At 35.7% G+C, this 20,300-nt stretch overlaps 3 protein-coding genes across 3 annotated transcripts; all 3 read left to right on the forward strand.

Annotated features, from left to right (window-relative positions):
* Positions 1-2,880: 2,880 nt before the first annotated feature.
* Positions 2,881-8,027, forward strand: LOC108998898 (polyadenylate-binding protein 1). The gene is made up of 6 exons (XM_018975647.2): positions 2,881-3,171; positions 3,265-3,367; positions 4,698-4,768; positions 6,618-6,809; positions 6,887-7,008; positions 7,671-8,027. The coding sequence occupies exons 1-6, from the start codon at positions 3,040-3,042 to the stop codon at positions 7,714-7,716; spliced, it is 666 nt and encodes a 221-aa protein (XP_018831192.1). The 5' UTR covers positions 2,881-3,039; the 3' UTR covers positions 7,717-8,027.
* A 914-nt stretch (positions 8,028-8,941) lies between these two features.
* On the forward strand, positions 8,942-12,161 carry LOC108998776 (mediator of RNA polymerase II transcription subunit 31). Its single transcript, XM_018975476.2, has 7 exons — positions 8,942-8,978; positions 9,081-9,144; positions 9,610-9,707; positions 10,962-11,058; positions 11,198-11,276; positions 11,406-11,686; positions 11,847-12,161. Coding segments are annotated over exons 1-7 (633 nt in total). The 5' UTR covers positions 8,942-8,977; the 3' UTR covers positions 11,860-12,161.
* A 4,194-nt stretch (positions 12,162-16,355) lies between these two features.
* LOC108998782 (glutamate dehydrogenase A) lies at positions 16,356-19,864 on the forward strand. Its single transcript, XM_018975481.2, has 9 exons — positions 16,356-16,775; positions 16,867-16,980; positions 17,493-17,714; positions 17,797-17,871; positions 17,962-18,078; positions 18,196-18,446; positions 19,090-19,165; positions 19,245-19,331; positions 19,452-19,864. Exons 1-9 carry the CDS (start codon positions 16,668-16,670, stop codon positions 19,635-19,637), a joined length of 1,236 nt encoding a protein of 411 aa, XP_018831026.1. The 5' UTR covers positions 16,356-16,667; the 3' UTR covers positions 19,638-19,864.
* Positions 19,865-20,300: the final 436 nt, after the last annotated feature.

Here is a 20,300-nt window from a genome sequence, read left to right on the forward strand (position 1 = left end):
ATGTTTATATCTTCACTCACTTGCTCTCTCTTTAATTTCCTTCGTATCAGGAAAGATCGCTTTGCGAACGATGGCAGTACTCTCTGATATCGATCGGAAGGACTAGCTAGCTCCGATATTCCAATAATACTCGCAAGATCAATGAGTGCATGCAAAACAGTGTGGAGGCCGGCCAGGGCCAGCTAAGGCTTGACGTTTCGAAGAAGAGAAGGCCCAGCATGAGAAAGAAGAGACTGCTAGATTAGCCATGGAGATTGCCTACGAACCATACAAGAGCTTCTAGCTACATATAGGCTGCAAAAATACATGACTCTATCGATCAATCGTCAATATGGTTGGTTGCATGAAGAAGAAGCATCTTGGAGGTGCAGGCAAGTCATCCTTGGCTACCAAACAAGACTCTTATCCTCAGGCTAGATCTCTCTTCTCTCATATGATTTTGCTTCCTTATCCGAAAGCTGGATGACGGTGACAAATTCTACGTTTTGGAGTCTCTATTTATAGGCCTAGCTAGGGCTGGGAATGAGAGAAAAATAATCGAATTTGGACCGCCACACATGTAATCTTACGTCCCTTCTCTAACCAAATTGCATGCCCAGTCCTTATCTTGTCTTGCATTTTCCTTTCCATTTGTCAACTGCATCAATTAGCTGACCATATATGATAGAATATATCCAATATTACAATTAATAAAAAAAAAAAAAAGGAAAGCTCTTGAATTGGCTTCAACCTTGCACTTAATTCGGTTGGGCAACTTGCACCAAATCAATTTGCTTGCATCTTTATTAATTTGAATCTTGGGCCTTATTTTGTTGGGATTCGTCCCTTTAAAGTCCAAGTTAGTTTGATTGGATGTGATAATGAAGTCAGTCAATTTTGAAAGCATTAATATGCATGCCATGAGATAGATAAACAGCTAGAGAAAATAACATGGTTTTTATGTCTTTTGATATGTTTGTAATAGTAGATCTATTTATTAATGCAAGTTATTTTCCTGAGAAAAAAAAAATGGTTTTTATGTGCCCAAATTTCTTTGCTTTGTACAACAGACTTTACATAGCTTTTCTCCGGTTGAGACGACGTCCCCATACGGAATGCAACAACTAGCTTCATCGCGAGATCACTGCAAAAAAATTATTTATTTATAATTAATTATTTTTAATAAAATTATTATTTTTTATTAAAATAAATCTATTTTTATCTTAAATAGTCATTTTTTTATAAATAATTAATCATAAATATTTATTTTTCTTGTAATGTATATGAAATTGACCTACCACACATATGAGAAGCTATGCTTTTATGAAAAATATTGGGTAAATGTAATGTCTCGACTTTGTTCGATCACCACTTTTTCTTCAGCTAGTTTCTCATGCGTTGAAGCGACGGGGTGGGTATCTCTCAACATGTGCTTGGTCCTGATCCCAGCTTGATGCAAGGATATTTCTGTATTTCTATCTCATGGGATGGTAGCTAGGCCCGTTGTCACAAAACCAACACCATGCTAGCTGGACAATTTGCTTCTCTCTCTCTCTCTCTCTCTCTCTCCTTTTTTTCTTTTTTAGTCGGATAGGGTAATTCTGTTCCATCCACTATAGTCAAATTGCATTTCTTTTGTCCTCTTCTGAGCTCACAGTCAAAACAATGCATGATGATAAGTTGTAGTTGCGACATCAACGTCTTATACTTCAACATACGCTACTTCAGTGCTGGAAAGTATCATGATGGTATGTTTCTCTAATGTACTTCAACAACGACTAGATTAATTTTCAGAAAATAAATCTTATTTGAAAGTTAGCGTGGAGATCATACCCTTCACACACAACTAACGTGATAAAAAAATCTAAATAACTTCTTACTATTCATATCATTTCTACACATCACACTTTTTTTTATTATTTTTTTTTCTTTTATCAAATATTTAATATATAAATAATAAATAGAAAAATTGAATTAATTTTAAAAAAATAAACTCAAAAATATATTTTTTTAAATTTTAAAAAATATGATGTGTGGAGATTGGAGAGTATTGCTCAAACTTAATTTGTATGAGAAATTTAAAAATCAAATTTCTTACGATTCTAAGGAGATGTTAATTGGATATAGAGATAAGACATACAATTATTGAAATTTTAATAAATTCTCATAATTTCATTCTCAAATATTATTTAACTACAAAATACTTTTCAATTTTTCATCTAATAATTATCTAATCATTATAATTTTTACAAACTTTTTAAACAAAACATAAAAATTAATATAACTTTTATAAATTTTAAAATAAAAATAATATTAAATAATTTATATTTAAATAATTTTTTAACTTTATCATATTTTCATTCAATTTTTTTCTCTTATTTTTTAAAATTGAATAAAATATTTTAACTCAAATCATTTCATTACTATACACAAAATTTAGAGATATTCCAAATATTCAAACGAGAAATTATGTCAGCTACGTAAATGATATGCTTTTCATGTCGACTTGCAAGTATAAGTATTATTTAAAATTAATAATAAAATTATAATTATTTTGTAAAAATTGTTGATTGGATTCAGGTTTATATTCGGAAAAAAAAAAAATAATACACATAACGCAGCAATGGCAATCGTAAATTCAGATATGTTAATACTAAAAGGAATGGTAAGTAAAGGTTTTAAATATACAAATTTTATATAAATTTTTTGTAACATTGTGAGTCTCATTTCAAAAAATAAATAAATTTTTTTATACCATTTCATAGAGGGATTAACATTTTTTTTAAAGAGCTTGTGTCGGAGTGCAGGCTGATTTATAGACATTCTCTTTCTCAAATAATAATCGAACCGTCAGCAATGGGATGTAGTAGAATCCCATATATACCCCTATCTAATCACAAAATTTCTAGTTTCAGCTTTGGCCCCAAATCCACAATGTCCATCGGCCGCCCGATCCCAAACTCAGACCCATTGAAATACGGAGGATTGGAGCTGGAAGCCATCTCATACTGGTAAATTGAACTGAGAGTCGGAGCGAGAGTAGAGTAGAGAGAGAAGGAGATGGATCGGCAGCACGAAGAGCAAGAGCACGAAGTGTATGGAGGAGAGATCCCCGACGAGGGTGAGATGGAGGCTGACGTTGAGATGTCCTCTAGAGCTGACGACGAGGAGCTTCAAGATCCTAACTCCAAGGTTTCCTTCCCCTTCCCTACAATCAGTCTCTCTCGTTCTCTCTCCGTCGCTTTCAGTCAATGTTTTATATGAGTAACTTTGCTTTCTTGATAGGACTTGGAGGACATGAAGAAGAGGCTTAAGGAGATCGAAGAAGAAGCCGGCGCTCTTCGCGAAATGCAGGCTAAGGTCGAGAAGGAGATGGGCGCTGTTCAAGGTCTCTCTCTCTCTCTCTCGTGTGTGTGTGTATATATATATATTTGTGTGTGTGTGATTCCTCAAAAATACATTTAGTATTGTTGGGTGCTCTAGGTTCTGTTTGGTTTTCAGTAAATGGTTGGGTAAAGTAAAAAAACTGTGTAGCCACTTGTTTCTGTATGGGACATCTAATATAGTCGTTGGTGAGATTTGTTCTTTCTTGTTTATATTTAAAGCTTGTTCCTAGTGAATCAGTTAGGGGAAAGGAATTGAAATATTATCCCGTTCTGGGACGGGTATCGAACTGCAGTGTTGGGTTATGTGGAGCCTAGTGAGCTGAGAAGACGTCAAGCCGAGAGTTCACTTGACCCTTGCTCGACATAGCGGTCAAGTGAAGCTCATGTAGAGATTTTGCACGAGTAGCACTCGACATTGGGCTCAGGCGAAGCTCAACCTCGCTCGAGGTGCACTCGATGGTTGGTTTGAGCAAACGTTGGACAGAGAGTTTGCTCAAGGCTCATTCGATAGAACGCTCGAGTGAATGTTGGACAGAGAGTTCACTCGAGTCGCACTCGACACTCTACTTGAGCAAATAACCCAAAAGTTGTTGCCTTATATATATATATATATATATATATATCTTATTAAATAGAATGTAAAGGGACAATATTGAGCATATTGAATCCAAAGAGGAGAGTAACTGCGTTTGAGCTTGTGAGAGAGAGAGAGAGAGAGTCGAGATTGTGAGGAGAGAGAAGCTCTTGTAACTCACTGTGTGTTGTAAATCTCCTCTAAATAAAATCCCCTACAACTCCGTGGACGTAGGCACATTGTAGAACCGCGTAAATTTTATATCGTGTGATTGATTCCTGTGTTTCCGTCTTTATTGTTTCACTGTCTTTCTCGTTATCATTGTTTGTGGGAGTGGTGATGATTCCCCAACAAGCAGTACAATTTTTTATTTAATGATTGCAGACTTTCATTGTGTCTGGATTGTGCTATATAATCTGGTATTGCTACACATTTTTTGGATAACGTAATATCCGTTGATAAGCACAGACAAAAGGTTGCAACTCTTGTATGCATGATGTATACGAGAGAAACACCAAGAAAACACAGATTCTAGCCTCCAAATTCAGTACATCTCAGTCAATCAAAGAAGTAATAGTAAAGCAATCAGTGATAGCCGGGTTCAGTCATTTTGAACCATATGTGGCTTGTATGCTATACTGCACGTTTCCTCTCACTTTCTGCTGTTGAATTTAGTTTTTGTTTGAAGATTTGACTCTTTAACTAATGATACATAGGATTTGGTTCATTAGTAATGTTATTTTTGAATATGTATGAAGATTCATCCAGTGCTACTGCAACTCAGGCTGAAAAGGAGGAGGTGGATGCTCGATCCATATATGTTGGTAATGTGAGGTTCTAACCATCCATTTCTTGCTCCATCTCAGTTTCTTTTCTTTCAAATGATATTATACACTGAACTTACTATTATATATGTTTTTGCATATTCTTATCCATTATTTAAAGTTTGTACAGGCTATCCTTTGTACGGGAAAATTTCAATCGTGAATAATGACTGATAGTTTTTTTTTTTTGCGCTGTACCAAGTTGAAAGAAGGAATTATTAATTTAGAATTTTTTTAACGAGTGCATATTGATTGAGAATATTATTTACTTTTAACTAAGCATATATATATATATAGATATAGATATATATCAACTATCCATTTCTCATTCCTAACCTGTAACTAGGTGTTCTCCATTTATACTTTCTGTGTACATGGGCTTTGCCCATATACTTGATTAATAAAATCCTATTTTACCTATATATATATGTATGTATGTATATGTATATCAACTGACTAGTTTAGTAAATGACTGATAAAAAAAAAAAAAAAAGTTTAGTTTAGTAAATGGTGCTTATCTTTACGTTGTTTATTGAATTTGTATTTCCAGTAGGAATTTCAGTATTCAATCTGCCTTTCTGCACTGGGTGGTCTTGATCACAATGCTTGTGATGCCAAGATGTTGGCATTTGCTTGAGTAATAGTTAATAAAGCTTTTGATGAAGATGAAGTGGTTGAGCAAACACGTGTATTGGTTGATTTGATTAGACTTTGTTGACCAGTACTTGGGAGTAAATGCCAAAGAGTGAATGCACTGGGATTTTGCTTCCATGTTATAAGGGATTTCACAATTTACTAGTTGTTGAAGGGTTTCACGACTCTTGGAAAGATTCTCGCCTTTTACTTCTAAACCTAGTTCACATATACCTTAAATTGACTGTAGCTACTGCATTATCAATCTGATATACTTCAGCACGCACAAAATCTTCCACTTTGATACAAAACTTATATGCATTGAGTCTCATAGTCAATATATTTTATCAACTTCTTGGATCTTCAATATCACACTAAAACTTTCTTCTATTTTCTGGTTCATTTTATACTTGTAAAAAAATAATAATAATTTCTGGTTCATTTTGTTCTCTTTTGAGTGATTGGAAGTGAATACTTGCCCAACAAAGCTCCCAGGCCAAAACGCTTTGCTCGCCAAAAGCAACGCACATTTATAAAAGTGCGTTCTATGATCAGTAAAAAAATGATAATAAAAGGAAACTGAGTGGAAGAGGATGAGGATGAGAGGGTTGGAGGAGTTTGGGAACTCAGCCAAATCATTGAAGTAATTTGCAGGCCGGTATGTTTGGCTCTGATGAAAGATCTTTTTCCTTTGAATGTCTGTTTGTGCGGGATTTTATCTAGGAGGGAATAAAGGAGGTCGAAAGGCTTATTGGGTAAGTTTCTTGTGATTTAATCCTAACTGTACATGGAAGCAGCAAGCCAAAAAACTCACCCTGACTAATTATACTCAAACGAAAACTCTGTTAATTAACAGTTCAAGGGTTTATTGTCATCATTTACTCAAGTCATCTATCAATTTAAGTTGTTCCATGCATAGAGACTCTTCTTCAGTGACCAATGCATTTTGTCTTCCCAAGTTGTCAGTTGTGGTTTGGATCCAAAGTGAAGTTTTGGGTTGCATGCAAGTGTTTGAAAGAAACCACATATCAGGGATTGGCACCATGTACATCTGTACTTCCTCTGGTGCATATTTAATTTTTTAGGAATGCTTTGGACTTCAGTAAATACTTGAGGAATAGTTCCACTTCTAAATTTTATGATGCTTCATGCATGTGAGGCCCTTCGAAAATGATGAGACTTAGAGTCCTCATAATTTTGATCTTGTATTATCAATCTCAGGTTGACTATGCATGTACTCCTGAAGAGGTCCAGCAGCACTTTCAATCTTGTGGAACAGTAAACAGAGTGACAATTTTGACAGACAAGTTTGGGCAACCAAAAGGATTTGCTTATGTTGAGTTTGTTGAAGTTGATGCTGTTCAGAATGCTCTTTTGTTAAATGAATCCGAATTGCATGGTCGTCAATTGAAGGTATTGAAAATCTGTTTGTGTCATTAATTACTTTTTGAACTTAATTAATTACAGGAGTGAGCTTTGGCTTTTTATAGGTCTCTGCTAAGCGAACAAACATTCCTGGAATGAAACAATATAGAGGAAGGCGACCTAACCCATATTTAGGTTTTCCACCCCGAAGGCCCTTCATGCCTGTTTATCCTCCATATGGTTATGGGTAAGTGTTAGAATTTTTACTCAATTTGGTTGCTAGAAGGGAAAGAAAAAAAAATGAACTTGGGAACTGGACATTTTCTCTGAAATCAAACGGAGCCTTTACTTCACTATCTTTTAGATTGCAATGTGTTTGAAGTTTTAGATACCTTACAGGATATAAGGGATTCATTGTATGTTTTCCCAGTTGATTTCATTTGTGTGTGTGGCGGGGGGGTGGATAAAGGGTTTGTTAAGCTTCGGGCCAATGTAATTTCTGTTCAAGCTGTTACTGGATAAACAGTCATGGATAATGATCATTTTCATGAATTGTGGTCCATACATCATTTATATATATATATATTTATATTTTCAAGAAAGTACTCGACAATTAAATTAGTTTTAACTAGATGCCAGCAAGCACGCACGTAGAGATATAATGATTTAAATTTCTTTTACAATGTTTTATCCTAGTCTGTACCTTGGTTTTCGATATGTTTTGAATCTAAGTGCTCATGTTTTCTCAGCCTCAAATTCCAAACTTTCGGTCAAGACATTATGTATATATTTAATGTCTGTTGTTGCATTGTTGGAATGACTACGTTTGCAAATACTCTGTTCCAATCTTGTCTTCACGCACACCACCTTACCCTATTGCTCAGACTATTCATTTGTCCTTAAATGCAGAAGGGTTCCAAGGTTCAGAAGACCGATGCGGTACAGGCCATACTAATGGTTAAATTGTGGACGTGAATTTTTCCCCCTAAGTTGGAGCTTGTAGTAGTACTAATGGTTAAATTACGTTCATCATATTATGCCTTTACCTGCTTTAGAGGAGACGACAAAAGGGGGCGAGTATGCAGATGTTAGTTGTAGTAATAACTATTAATTATCTTTAGGCCTCTACAAGTTCCTCCTCCAGATTGGTAATTTTCAATTCAGTTTGTGTAAGCTCAGACATTGTAGAATTCAAATTGATCCCACTATTTGCATTGATTTTGTACGCTAATTGTGAATTATGGATAACTATTTTGCAAGTTTCAATAGTGTCGTGAGATTATCTAGGTGGAGAATGTGCCATGAGACATTGAGATTGCTGTTTAATATTATCGGAACAGATTTAATTTTTGTTAAAGTAGGATTAACATAGATAGTCCCTCTGTTTCTAATACTTTAGGCTGCGTTTGGATGTTGAATTGAGTTTAGTTGAGTTGAGATGAAAGTTAAATAAATATTATTTTTTAATATTATTATTATTTAAAAATTTAAAAAAGTTGAATTGTTTATTATATTTTGTGTTAAAATTTGAAAAAATTATAATGATTAGATAAGATGAGTTGAGATGGAGGTTGAAATCCAAACTGGCCAGGTGTGAGTATAATTTATCTCCAGTCTCGGGTACAGCCGCATTCTTAGTTTGAAAATTGATTTTGTTTTATTTTCTTAAATTTAACCTTGTTAGGTTCACAAGAAAATCTTCCAAAAATAAAATTCTCAAATCTTACAAATCACACAAGTCTCTAGATATAAATTTACAACATCTCTTTGTAAATCAAATATTTATTAAAAACTGAACCAAAAACTTTCTAACACAACCTTTGGAAGTACGCATGTCATAATGTGAGCAAGAAGATGGTACATTACTGCATCATCCAACAAAATTAATCCTATGAAGTCATTATTTTTTATGACATGGAAAAAGAAATACAACTATTTTTACAAAGGACAGAAATAAAATTAGAAAATGATTATTTTATCACCAATATTCCAATCATCAAATGTTTCCCGTTCCAGAAAGAAAACAAGCTATTTCTTTATATGATTTGGATCAGGTAATACCATTATGGGCTTTTCCTGGTCCTGGTCCTGGTCCTGGTACTGGGCCTGGGCCTGCTGGCCCCATTTGCACAGATTGGTCATGCTATGAAGACACGGGGTAGCGCTCTCTCTCTCTCCCTGACTACTTTGTTCTCTTTTTCTTGCTGCGGTTCCAAAGTAAGGATCTCTTCCTCCCACGCATATATATAAATATATATATATATTTTCGCAAGTTTTTATTGCAAAGAAATTTGTTTATTGATTCGTGTTTCCCTTTAGTGGAGGAGGGTTCAATGGCATCTATTGAAGAAGAAGTCGACGATGTAGCCAGTACTCCTTCCTCGTAAGCACCCAACGCTTTCTTCTTCTCGATTTTAAGTTACATGATTCCGACCCATTATATCTCTTTCTGTATTCCATATTTGATTTCTGGGAAATTCGAGGAAAGGATGGAAGGATGAAGGGGGGCGGGGGGGAGGGGGTGAGGCTCAGTCATTTTCTGTTTTTGGACGAGTCTTCGAAGAAATAGATAAACAAAATCATCCAAGTCTTAATAGTTGCGTTAGTCTTAGTTTAGTGGGCTCTTTTACTGTCTCAGGCAGATAAAAGATTATCTTCAAAATTCTTTTGTCTTTTTTTTTTTTGTTCTAAAACTGTTCTCGCCATGTAAAAATAGGGTATTCTCTCAATTACGTAACTTTGGTTTTATTTTTGTCCTTGTGATTGCAGTGATATGTTGAGGAATATACGATTCAAGGTTCTTTCCCTTTGTTGAGTGACTTCTCTCTCTCTCTCTCTCTTTTTTCAGGCCAGAGAACCCATATAAAGATCCGGATGATGGAAGGCAACGGTTTTTGCTTGAATTGGAATTTGTACAATGTCTAGCTAATCCCACCTACATCCACTGTAGGTTTCAAAATTTCAGTTTCCTTCTTGGCAATCAAATGGAGCATTTGTTATTATGATGCAACTATGTTTTGGGGGGGGGGGGGAAGAAGAAAGCCCCCTATTCCACTAAAGCTGCCTAATGGGGTCTCTTGTTAAATTTTTTTGGTAGATTCTTAGGTTCATAAAACTCAAGGTTTTTTTTTTTTTTATCATATATTCATCCATGGTTATTCAATGCTTCAGTTAGTGTCACAGAACATATTTGATAAATCTAAGGATTAGGTCTGGTTGTGTTTGGGTGAATGATTTGTAGGTGGAAAAAAATTGGAAATATCCACTGATACATTTCTAATTTTGTGCTTTCAACATCTTGAATGCTGGTGACTCCTTTAATTCTGATTGCATTGCAGTTGCCTCGTGCCCAATTGACTAAGCTTTTGTTTTGTGGAATATTTTTTTATTGGCACCGGGTATCCGGAAACAACGTCCCAACTAATCCCGGGGTAATTCAAGGGGATTTTCCACAAGTTCACTTCGGGTAAATCAAGAGATCCCCCGGTCTGATGGTCCCTAGAGATTGTTCGCACTTAAGGGGATTTGAACTTTAGACTGGGGGGAGCATACCCCCAAGCCCAAGGCCTTTACCACTTGAGCCAACCCCTAGGGTTTTTGGAATATATAATTACCATATCAGTGGTTCTTGAGCTCCCATGGTATATATGTTGGGAATTAGAATAGGTCATTAAGGTTCATTTTAACGTTCAAACCATCATTTTTGTTTTTGTTTTTGTTTTTTCCCTCAGTCAATGGTATGAATCCAATTGTTGGTCCCAACCCCACCGTTTTATGTCACCCAAGAAAATTTTCTCCTTTTTACAAGGCTTTCCAGAATAAAATTGAGGAGCAATGCTTTGAGAGTGTCGACTTAGAGGGAGGGAGGGAGGGAGGGAGGGATCGGGAGGTTGAGGTTGCGAGCAGCAGTTCCATGTGAAATATTGGGGTTATGAAAGTTATTGAAGCTTCACCAAATTAGCATCAATGTTTTTAACAAATGAACTAATCTCAAATGTGCACAAAGACATCCTAGGTGATGTTAGCAGTGGCAATGATCACTTCTGTTAACATTGGATACGTTTTCTTTGTTGGTCTTTATTTTTCTGAAGTGTCTAGAGATCCAAGGATTGGATGCTAGTGTCTCCAGTGTGTGAGCTTATGTGTGCTTTCGTGTGTTGTTTTATTCCTAATACTTGGTTCCTTAATCTCTAATGGCAGATTTGGCTCAGAATCGCTATCTTGAAGATGAAGCTTTCATTGGCTACCTTAAGTACCTTCAATATTGGCAACAGCCTGAGTACATAAAATATATAATGTGAGCTAATCTCTCAGTATCATGCCATGACTTTCTGGTCTTTTTTCTGGATGGGGGTGAGAGTGGGAACTGAGTTTAGCTTTTCTTTAGGGTTTGATGTTCTGCCATTTTCTATCATTTTTTCCTCACATAATTGCAGGTATCCTCATTGCTTATTTTTTCTTGAACTTCTTCAAAACGCAAATTTCCGCAATGCCATGGCACATCCTGGCAACAAGGTCAAAATCTTTTATTTTTATATTTCTCTTGAGCAAAATCATGTATTTCACCATTAAAATTTCCTTGATGCCTCAAAAATCTATTTGAGAGCAGTAACATGATCAGTTTAAACTTCTTGGACTTTTCAGGAACTGGCGCACAGGCAGCAATTTTACTTTTGGAAGAATTATAGGAATAATCGGTTGAAACATATTTTACCAAGACAGCTTCCTGAGCCCATTGCTCCACTCCCTGCTCCTGTTCCATCCCAGCCACCTGTTCCACCTGTGCCACCTGTTCCAGCTACATCTATTGCTGTTACAGCACCCTCTGCTCCAGCTCTTTCTCCAATGCAGTATGCTATTCCCCATGGATCAGCTCTTGGAAAAAATGATATGCGGACCAGTGGGGTTGATCGAAGAAAAAGAAAGTATGTAAAATTTTGTCTAGTATGGAAGTTATGAAAATTATAGATTTTTTTTTTAATTATTTTTTCAGTTCAAATGTATGTATTATCTAACATCAGTTTATTGCCCAAAAGACCTTGATGGACCAAGATTCTGATAAGTATATATATTTGATTATTTCAGGAAAGAAGGATAGACCCTCTGTTATAAAAGGAAAGAGAATGCTGGGGCGGGATGCCTACTAAGGTAGTTAATGTTTTCTTGTCCTCCTTGGTTTATGAGATTGAAGAGGGATTGACACCAATTCTCTATTAAAAAATGTTGACACTATGATTACCACCTTTGTAACAACATAGAGCCCTGATGTTTCCTAGGTTACAATTAATTGCTTAATCTAGATTTAGCATCTTGACATTTCCTTAATAGAACATTTACTTCATCGTTCTTATGCTTCTTGAATGATGATCTGAGTACTTCATGAAAGTCGTTCTGCTCCAAGCACTTCCCCGCATGTCAATGAATTGCAGTGTCGAAGGTCCTTAAAGAGTTATGTATCCACGCTTTGGGTAAAACCAGAATTCAGGATTCCAAACAATAACATTTTTTAGATTCAAACAATGATAGGCAGCTTTCTCCTTGTAAATTTCAACCTACAGCAATTCCATCCTGATGTTGTGTAATAGGCAATGACGCATCACCTACTTGATAGGTTACAGATGGAGGAAAATCTTGAATTTGTCACACCGTTGCATGCCCTTTAGCCCTCCCTCCCTCCCTCGGTTCATTGAACTGCGTACCAAGTATTCTTCTTTTTCATTTACTTGAGAAAAGAGGTCTCTTTTAGACTAATGGATACTATACTTTCCCTGTGAAATGGGGATCTGTTGGAGGTGACCACCAGAAGCTCTGTTTCTTGGCTAGATTGGACTTACCAGGATGTAATGTCTCCAATTACGTGTTAAAAATTAAAAGAAAATTGTTAAATGGACTTAAGAAAAATATACAAAAAACTTATATCTCTACATGTCAGTTATTGATATGTTGAAAATCATGAAATTTGAGCTTTAAAAGAAAACGAATAAATTAAGTCTTGCAAGTAAAATTGTGTAGCACTACTCAAATTAAAAATGCATACCGCTCTACTTAACTTTAGCTCAATACATGCATTTAGTGGCGAAAAACAAACTTTCATCATGTGGTGGATTCCTATCAAACTTGCATGCCAACGACACGCTTCCAACATGCTCTCCACACACCCCTTCTGCGTGCCGTCTGTCTTGTATCCTTGCCCTTCGATATTTTAGATTTATTTTATGAATTTCAGTCTATATTCTGTACCTATAAAAATAAAATGTTAGGCTGTATTATTTGATTTAAAACTGCGTGATTATTAATAAAAATGAACTGATTTCTATGAGGTATTAATAACGTGTTGAAATTCAGTTTGGTACTCTAAAATAACACCCTTTTCTGCTGTGATTCTTCTGATATTCAATTTTCAAAACCCTTGCAAGAAATTATCCGTATCATCTAGTAGAATATTTTGTAAAATATATTTGAAATTTGGATACATATTTTAAATAGACAGAGATAGACGTGCCCACAAAATCCACCCAAATGATCCCTACCATAACAGTTGACACCCAAATCAATCAGCCTAGTGTCAGGCGTGTACCACTTGGTTAGAACTTCTTTTGGAGGGCGATTTTAAATATTTTAATCAGATATATATATATATATATATATATATATATTCGTGTACACACACATATATATATATATATATATATATAATTGTGATATTTATTTCTCCAAGAAATCGTCAACACACGAGTGCACGACCGTGCCATTTTTCCAAGGATTGAATGTATGTAGCCAAAAATAAAAAACAAAAAACAAAACAAAATTGAGTTTGATAATGGATTGTCACGTTGCCCACGTTTATTGGATGTCATTCATCCATGTAGTTCTTCTTCTTCTTCTTCTTCAGAAATTGATATATTTCTTTAGGCTCTATTTTGCATGTTGCTATGTGATATATTTTGTGTTAGGTAGCACCTGGAGCAGGTCGGATGGGAAGTGAATTTTTACACCAGCCAATCGAAGGCTATCATATTAGTGTCTCCACATATTTCTATTTGCACCTTCATAGAAGTGATAAAGATGGTTTATTTGGATCATTTCCCATCCATGTGACCTACTCCCCTCCCTATCCCCTCATCTCTCTCTCTTTCTTTCTCTCTCTATCTCTACATACGATTTGGTTTCCAAAGATTTGTAGGGCTCTATGTTTGGTTTCTAAGATTTGTAGGGCTCTCGTGTTTAATAAAACTTTCTGAAAGGTAAAACTTTCTAAGTTGATCTATCAAAACAAGCAGTAAACAAACAAACGATGTATGAGGTATTTTTACAAACACAAGATGCACAACTTTATATCTAACCGACCTTGAGTTTTTCTCATTTACAAATTTGTTACAAAAATCAGAAGTCAAAAGTCACATCCATAAGGTCATCCTCATCATATAAAAGACAACAACCACGACAAAATATGAACACAATTGTAGCATTAAAGTTTGGACCCACCTTGATGTTATTCAACACACACACACACACACATATATAAGACCATTGACTTAGTATATTTTATATCAATGAACTTCACGAGAGAGGGAGGGGTGAGAAAATCGACTGCATGAGATGAGTTGATTTCGTTGAAATCGTGTTGGATGACAAACGAAATGGGGCTGTGAAAGGGAGAAGGCTCATAAATGTGGCTGGGGCTGCAAATGGAATGAGAGAGAAATGATTCTGAATGGTCGGGTGTAGGTGTTTGGAGCACTGTTTTTAATTTCGTACTGTACAGGTCGGTACGGTCGAAATTTTCTGTACCGACCACTGGGCCGGTACAAGTACCTCATATGTTTCGTACCGGCCAGTACTGATTGTACCGGCCTCAATTTCGGCATGTACCAGTCTATATTTTGGTTGATACCAGCTGATATTTCGGCCTTCTAATTTTACTTTATTTTTTCATTTTTTAAAACTACAAGCTTATCTTTGACCTTCAATTTAGATTAGGTTATTTATAATTTATATATATGTATTTATATATAATTTATACACATATAGACTATTATTTTAGAATATAATTTTTATATATAATTTATTCATATATCGACTATCTTGAAATAATATACGAAACGATATCGATATTGAAATATTTCATTTCAATACTTTGATCGATACGACTTTCAGTACGATATTCAAAATATTGATTTGGAGGCTATACCTTCTACGTGGTAAATAGTTATTTATTGATGTGAAAATAAGTTTTATATCCGACGACCTTGAGTTTTTTTACCTTTGTGTTATTGGCACGGAGTCTAGCTCATTTACACGAGTGGTAGGTACATTATGGCCCAAAAAAAAATTGTCTAAAAGGTGGGAGCCACGTCGTAGTTTTTATGTTTTCTTAAAGTAGTAACGTTCTTGCTTTTTCCTCTGGGTAGTAACCGTTCTTTTTATATTGTCAAAAGAGAAATTTTAGGTTTACAAAAGATCTTAAATTTATAATATGATATAAATTAATTTGATATGTCATATATATTTTATAAAAAAAAATTTTACAATTTAATATACTATATCAAAATACATTAACTTGTAATTTATTTTTATAAAATTTATTTATAAATCATCGAGAAATTCTTTTTATCCGAAAACGTGTTTATTTTAATATGAGTACTAGACTATTTAAAACTTGTTTAGATGACCATTTTGACGAGACACTACATGTTACATGGTTCGTTAAAAAAATATAATAAAAAAATAAAATAAAAAACATCAAGAAATACAAAAACAGGACGACTAAAATTTTTTATTTTTCTTACCTTTTTATGTTTATATTTTAAATTTTTATAACAAATCACGCAACATCATCACGTGATGATACCACGTGAAGAGAATCAATCATCGCAACGGTAATTTTTGGCCAAATACCTTTATTCTGTCCAAAAAACAGTCGAAAAGTCCCTAAACTCTAGCTATAGATAAGAACGTAAGACCCAACGTGGCGATACGAGGCATGCCACCAACTTTCTTAGTTGTCTGTGTTTATATTATTTGCTGGTGTTTTTACTGGTTGGTCCGACTAAGCTGGCAAACTTATCTAAATGTCCACGTCATCAAACGCGGCGAAACAACGAAGATCCGGAGAGTGCCCAGGAGCGCCGCGTCACGTCCAAGCTGTGTTTAGGACTTGTTTGAACTAAAAAGGTATAGGCCGACCACGTGGAATGAGTTAATTGGGGACAGTTAGGAAGATCAAGACCTTTCCAGGTTGCCTTTGTGGGTTTTGAACGGTCGAGAACTTCCCAAGTACGTGGGAATTGACGTTACTTCTCGAATCTGTGCACCGTCCCCACATCTCGATGGATTTGATATATCTTCGAAAAATTAAGAGGAGTTGGTTCTTAGAGAGAGAGAGAGAGACAGAGCGGATGTTATAGAACGAGTAATGATAAAAACACTTTTCATAACATTTTTTATAATATATAATAATATTATTTTTATAAAATGATATTATTTTTATACGATATTTTGTAATAATATCATTATTTTAAAATATGATTGTAAAATATATTATAAAAATTATTGTGCTTATCATTTTTATTATGGAATTATCCCATCTTAATTAGTTTTGACAGGTTGAGCTTCCCAATCCGACTCTGCCCTTGAAAACCTTAAAGAAGGAAAATCTACCTACGATCTTGAGAATTCAACAATGCACAACCAAAAGTGTATAGCCCATTCCTCTCTCTAAGTGACTATATATATATTGTGCTACCCATCGACCCTAAACCACCATTCACTCGTTTCTTGTTCTCTGCCATATTTCCTTAACTCAAACCAACTTTCTTTCTTTCCTGGGTTTTCCAAATTTTTCCTTCCCTTTCTTTTCAATCCAGTTTCTTTTTCCATCCTATCAAACTATCTAGCCGTCTTACCATGAATGCTCTCGCCGCAACGAACCGTAATTTCCGCCATGCGGCACGTTTACTCGGGTTGGACTCAAAGTTAGAAAAGAGCCTCTTGATTCCCTTCAGGGAGATCAAGGTTGGGAAATTCTTAATTTTTCGGTTCATGGATTTTTTAGAACATTTTTTCCCAGAAAATCTGATCTGCGGTGGTGTTGTTGTTTGGTTAGGTGGAGTGCACGATCCCCAAGGATGACGGCAGTCTGGTATCGTACATTGGGTTCAGAGTACAACATGACAATGCACGTGGGCCCATGAAGGGTGGGATCAGATATCATCCTGAGGTGTGGGTTACCTTTTTTGGTTCCTTTTAGAAGCTTGAAAATTGTCATTTTGTCTCAGTTCAAAAGTTTTGTTTGTTTCCCTGGAAATTGCAGTTGGAGTTCCTTTTTTATGTGCCGTCGGAACATTTTTTTTTAAGAAAAAAGAAATTTAGCTGTCCTTAAAATATACCAATTAATGAGGATAATAGGATTTTATATAGAAAAAGTACCAGTACAATCTTAAATAAAATAAGGAGCGTCTTTGGATCCACTTTGCAATATCGTGCTGTAGTGGAGAGGGGAGTTATTTTAGAATTTTATGTTCAAAAGGAATGCGCGCACTGATCTTGTGGATTTACATGAACACCAGGAGGATAAAAAAATGCCAGGGATAAGACCCCGCTTTATGCGAACATTCCACATATCATTCAATGTGCGATTTCCACTTGCAAACAGTTTGCCTGCTATATATCTTGATGAAAACTGGAGCGTATTTTTTTTCTGTGGATTTATGATATGTTTGTTTTGAAAAGGTTGACCCTGATGAGGTGAATGCTCTGGCTCAACTAATGACTTGGAAGACGGCTGTCGCAGACATTCCATATGGAGGAGCAAAGGGTGGGATTGGATGCAACCCAAAGGACTTGAGTAAGAGCGAGTTGGAGCGTCTCACTCGTGTCTTTACCCAGAAAATCCATGATCTTATTGGAATTCATACTGATGTTCCTGCACCAGACATGGGCACTAATGCTCAGGTTTTTTGCCCCCCTCTAATTATTTTTCTTTTATGAATCCAGAATTACCCTTCTCTTACGCGTCTAAAAACTATTTGGACAGACTATGGCATGGATTTTGGATGAGTACTCAAAATTTCATGGTCACTCACCAGCTATTGTGACAGGAAAGCCCATAGTAAGTACTTGAGACTATAAAACATCAAGAATATCTTTGTTAGATTCTCTCACTTTCTCTATCTCACATGTGGTTATACTTCGGTTTTAGGATCTTGGTGGATCACTCGGTAGGGATGCTGCTACTGGGCGGGGTGTTGTATATGGAACAGAGGCTTTACTTGCTGAGCATGGGAAGTCAATTAAGGATCTAACATTTGTTATTCAGGTAGATTTGTCATTTTGTGTGTTGATTATGGATCCACATAATAATGAAAATTTCCTTTGTATTAAAAAAATACTTCACCATCTTCTAAACTTGTACTTTTATGACTAAATTCTCTAGGGATTTGGAAACGTGGGTTCTTGGGCAGCTAGGCTAATTCATGAGAGAGGCGGTAGAATCGTTGCAGTGAGTGACATCACTGGTGCAGTTAAGAACCCAAAAGGAATTGATATAACAGAATTGCTTAATCATAAAGAAAGCACTGGAAGTTTAAAAGATTTCCATGGTGGAAAGATAATGGATCCAAATGAACTGCTTGTTCATGAATGTGACGTTCTCATCCCATGTGCTTTAGGTGGAGTTCTGAACAGGTTTGAACATTTGTCAAGAAATTTTTCCCCCCACCTTTTAATTTCCAGACTACTGCTTGCTAATTGTTTTTTAAGGCGATCCTATTACTCTCACGATCTTTTCCTTCTCCATTCAGTTCTTTTTTTGGCCACTGCAGTTACGTATTTTCTTGTAGTTAATAACACCTAACATGGTTCCATTTAGCTTTAGCCTAGTGGTAATTCTTGTAAATGTAGCCTGAGGTTCAGCACACTGTGGGTACACAAGAATTTCAGAATTAAGGGTTCTTGTGTTTGTGAAAAACTTATGCTCAGAACCATATCCATCTGCGACTCAGATTTCTTATATGCCATGTGGCATGTGGTGCCAAACCAGATTTTGTATTATGTGAAATGGAAATTATATTGTCTTCCTATTTTAGTTGAAGAAACAGAAGATTAGTAGAGCGGTATACCTGATCAGTTATCATATTCTCCATCAGAAATTATTTTATAGTTGAGATTGTTTGTGGGTTGAAAACTTATAGCTGGTTAGACTGATTGATATTAGCTTTTGCCATCTGTGTGCGGAAAAGTAAACAAAGATAAGTTGTGTTGGCTGAATTTTCCCAAAGTATGACACCCTAGCTCATTTGGTCTAAATTCCTTCATTTCTGCTGTGAAGGGAAAACGCTGCCGATGTGAAGGCCAAATTTATAATTGAGGCAGCAAACCATCCTACTGATCCTGAAGCAGATGAGGTATAGTTGTCATTCCATTTTTTTACATTTATATGTGATTAAAAGTTAGATTCTGATATATGATATTATATTGATGCAGATCCTATCAAAGAAAGGAGTTATAATACTCCCTGATATATATGCCAATGCTGGAGGTGTGACCGTTAGCTACTTTGAGTGGGTTCAGGTAACAGAGCAAATGTGTTCTCTGTAAAACTTCTGATATAGGAGTGGTCATATGCACAAATAGATTCATCATATTTTAAGGAGAATGCTGTTAATTGTGGCAATTTGATTGAATTCGCAGAATATTCAAGGTTTTATGTGGGATGAAGAGAAGGTAAATAAGGAGCTTAGGAGGTACATGACTCGAGCTTTTCAAAACGTGAAGAACATGTGCAAGTCACATGACTGCAATCTCCGAATGGGTGCCTTCACACTAGGAGTAAACCGGGTTGCGCGTGCCACCCTCCTAAGGGGTTGGGAAGCGTAAAAATAGCTTCCTTTTCAGTCTTCTGATTCCATTTTTACTGCTTAAATGTTGGGGGAGGAATTTGTTTTTATCAAGCAACTGAAATATATATATTTCTTACTAGCAATTTGTTTGGAAGAGTCAGTCTTCGTTATTCTTGTTACTACTTTCATTCATGTTTGGGATAAATTCCATCTTTCATGTACTTCTGGAATCAATGAGAACATTTAAGCTTCGGTCTTCAGCCACTATTCATGGTCCTTTGTTTCCCACAAGAATCTCAATCAGCATCTTATGGTGGATAGTATGTGTTTTCATTAAATCGATTGTCAAGCTTTCTGTTTGATGGATTGATTGAATCAATTGGCTCATATTTTCAGAGTAATGCGATTCTAACTGAACTTGTCCTCAATTTTCAATGATCTGAAATCCATCCATCTGAGTTCATTGTTCAAAGATGTTGCACCAAAATTGTAGCCAGTTTGTGTAACTAGTGACAGTAAGCAAGGAAATATTAAGAGTAACTCCACAATCAAAGATCAGCCTGGCCAGGGAAGTTGTATGCTTAAAGTGAGGAGGCAGCTTTAATTGGCAGCTCTACTGACAATGCCCATTCTGTAGAGATATAAGTTTAATACATGCCCATAACTTTACTGACAAAAGCAGGGGAGCAAGGATAAGTTT

This window comes from Juglans regia, chromosome 11, assembly GCF_001411555.2.
Source record: "Juglans regia cultivar Chandler chromosome 11, Walnut 2.0, whole genome shotgun sequence".
Taxonomy (NCBI): Eukaryota; Viridiplantae; Streptophyta; class Magnoliopsida; order Fagales; family Juglandaceae; genus Juglans; species Juglans regia.

Bases quoted from the DNA above. Each gene is read 5' to 3' on its own strand.
- LOC108998898 (XM_018975647.2), top strand. From the start codon at position 3,040: ATGGATCGGCAGCACGAAGAGCAAGAGCACGAAGTGTATGGAGGAGAG. The intron at 4,769-6,617 runs GTGAGGTTCTAA...TATCAATCTCAG, and splicing joins GATCCATATATGTTGGTAAT to GTTGACTATGCATGTACTCC. The intron at 7,009-7,670 runs GTAAGTGTTAGA...CCTTAAATGCAG, and splicing joins TATCCTCCATATGGTTATGG to AAGGGTTCCAAGGTTCAGAA.
- LOC108998776 (XM_018975476.2), top strand. The intron at 11,059-11,197 runs GTGAGCTAATCT...ACATAATTGCAG, and splicing joins GAGTACATAAAATATATAAT to GTATCCTCATTGCTTATTTT. The intron at 11,277-11,405 runs GTCAAAATCTTT...TGGACTTTTCAG, and splicing joins TGGCACATCCTGGCAACAAG to GAACTGGCGCACAGGCAGCA.
- LOC108998782 (XM_018975481.2), top strand. From the start codon at position 16,668: ATGAATGCTCTCGCCGCAACGAACCGTAATTTCCGCCATGCGGCACGT. The intron at 16,776-16,866 runs GTTGGGAAATTC...TTGTTTGGTTAG, and splicing joins TTCCCTTCAGGGAGATCAAG to GTGGAGTGCACGATCCCCAA. The intron at 18,079-18,195 runs GTAGATTTGTCA...TAAATTCTCTAG, and splicing joins ATCTAACATTTGTTATTCAG to GGATTTGGAAACGTGGGTTC.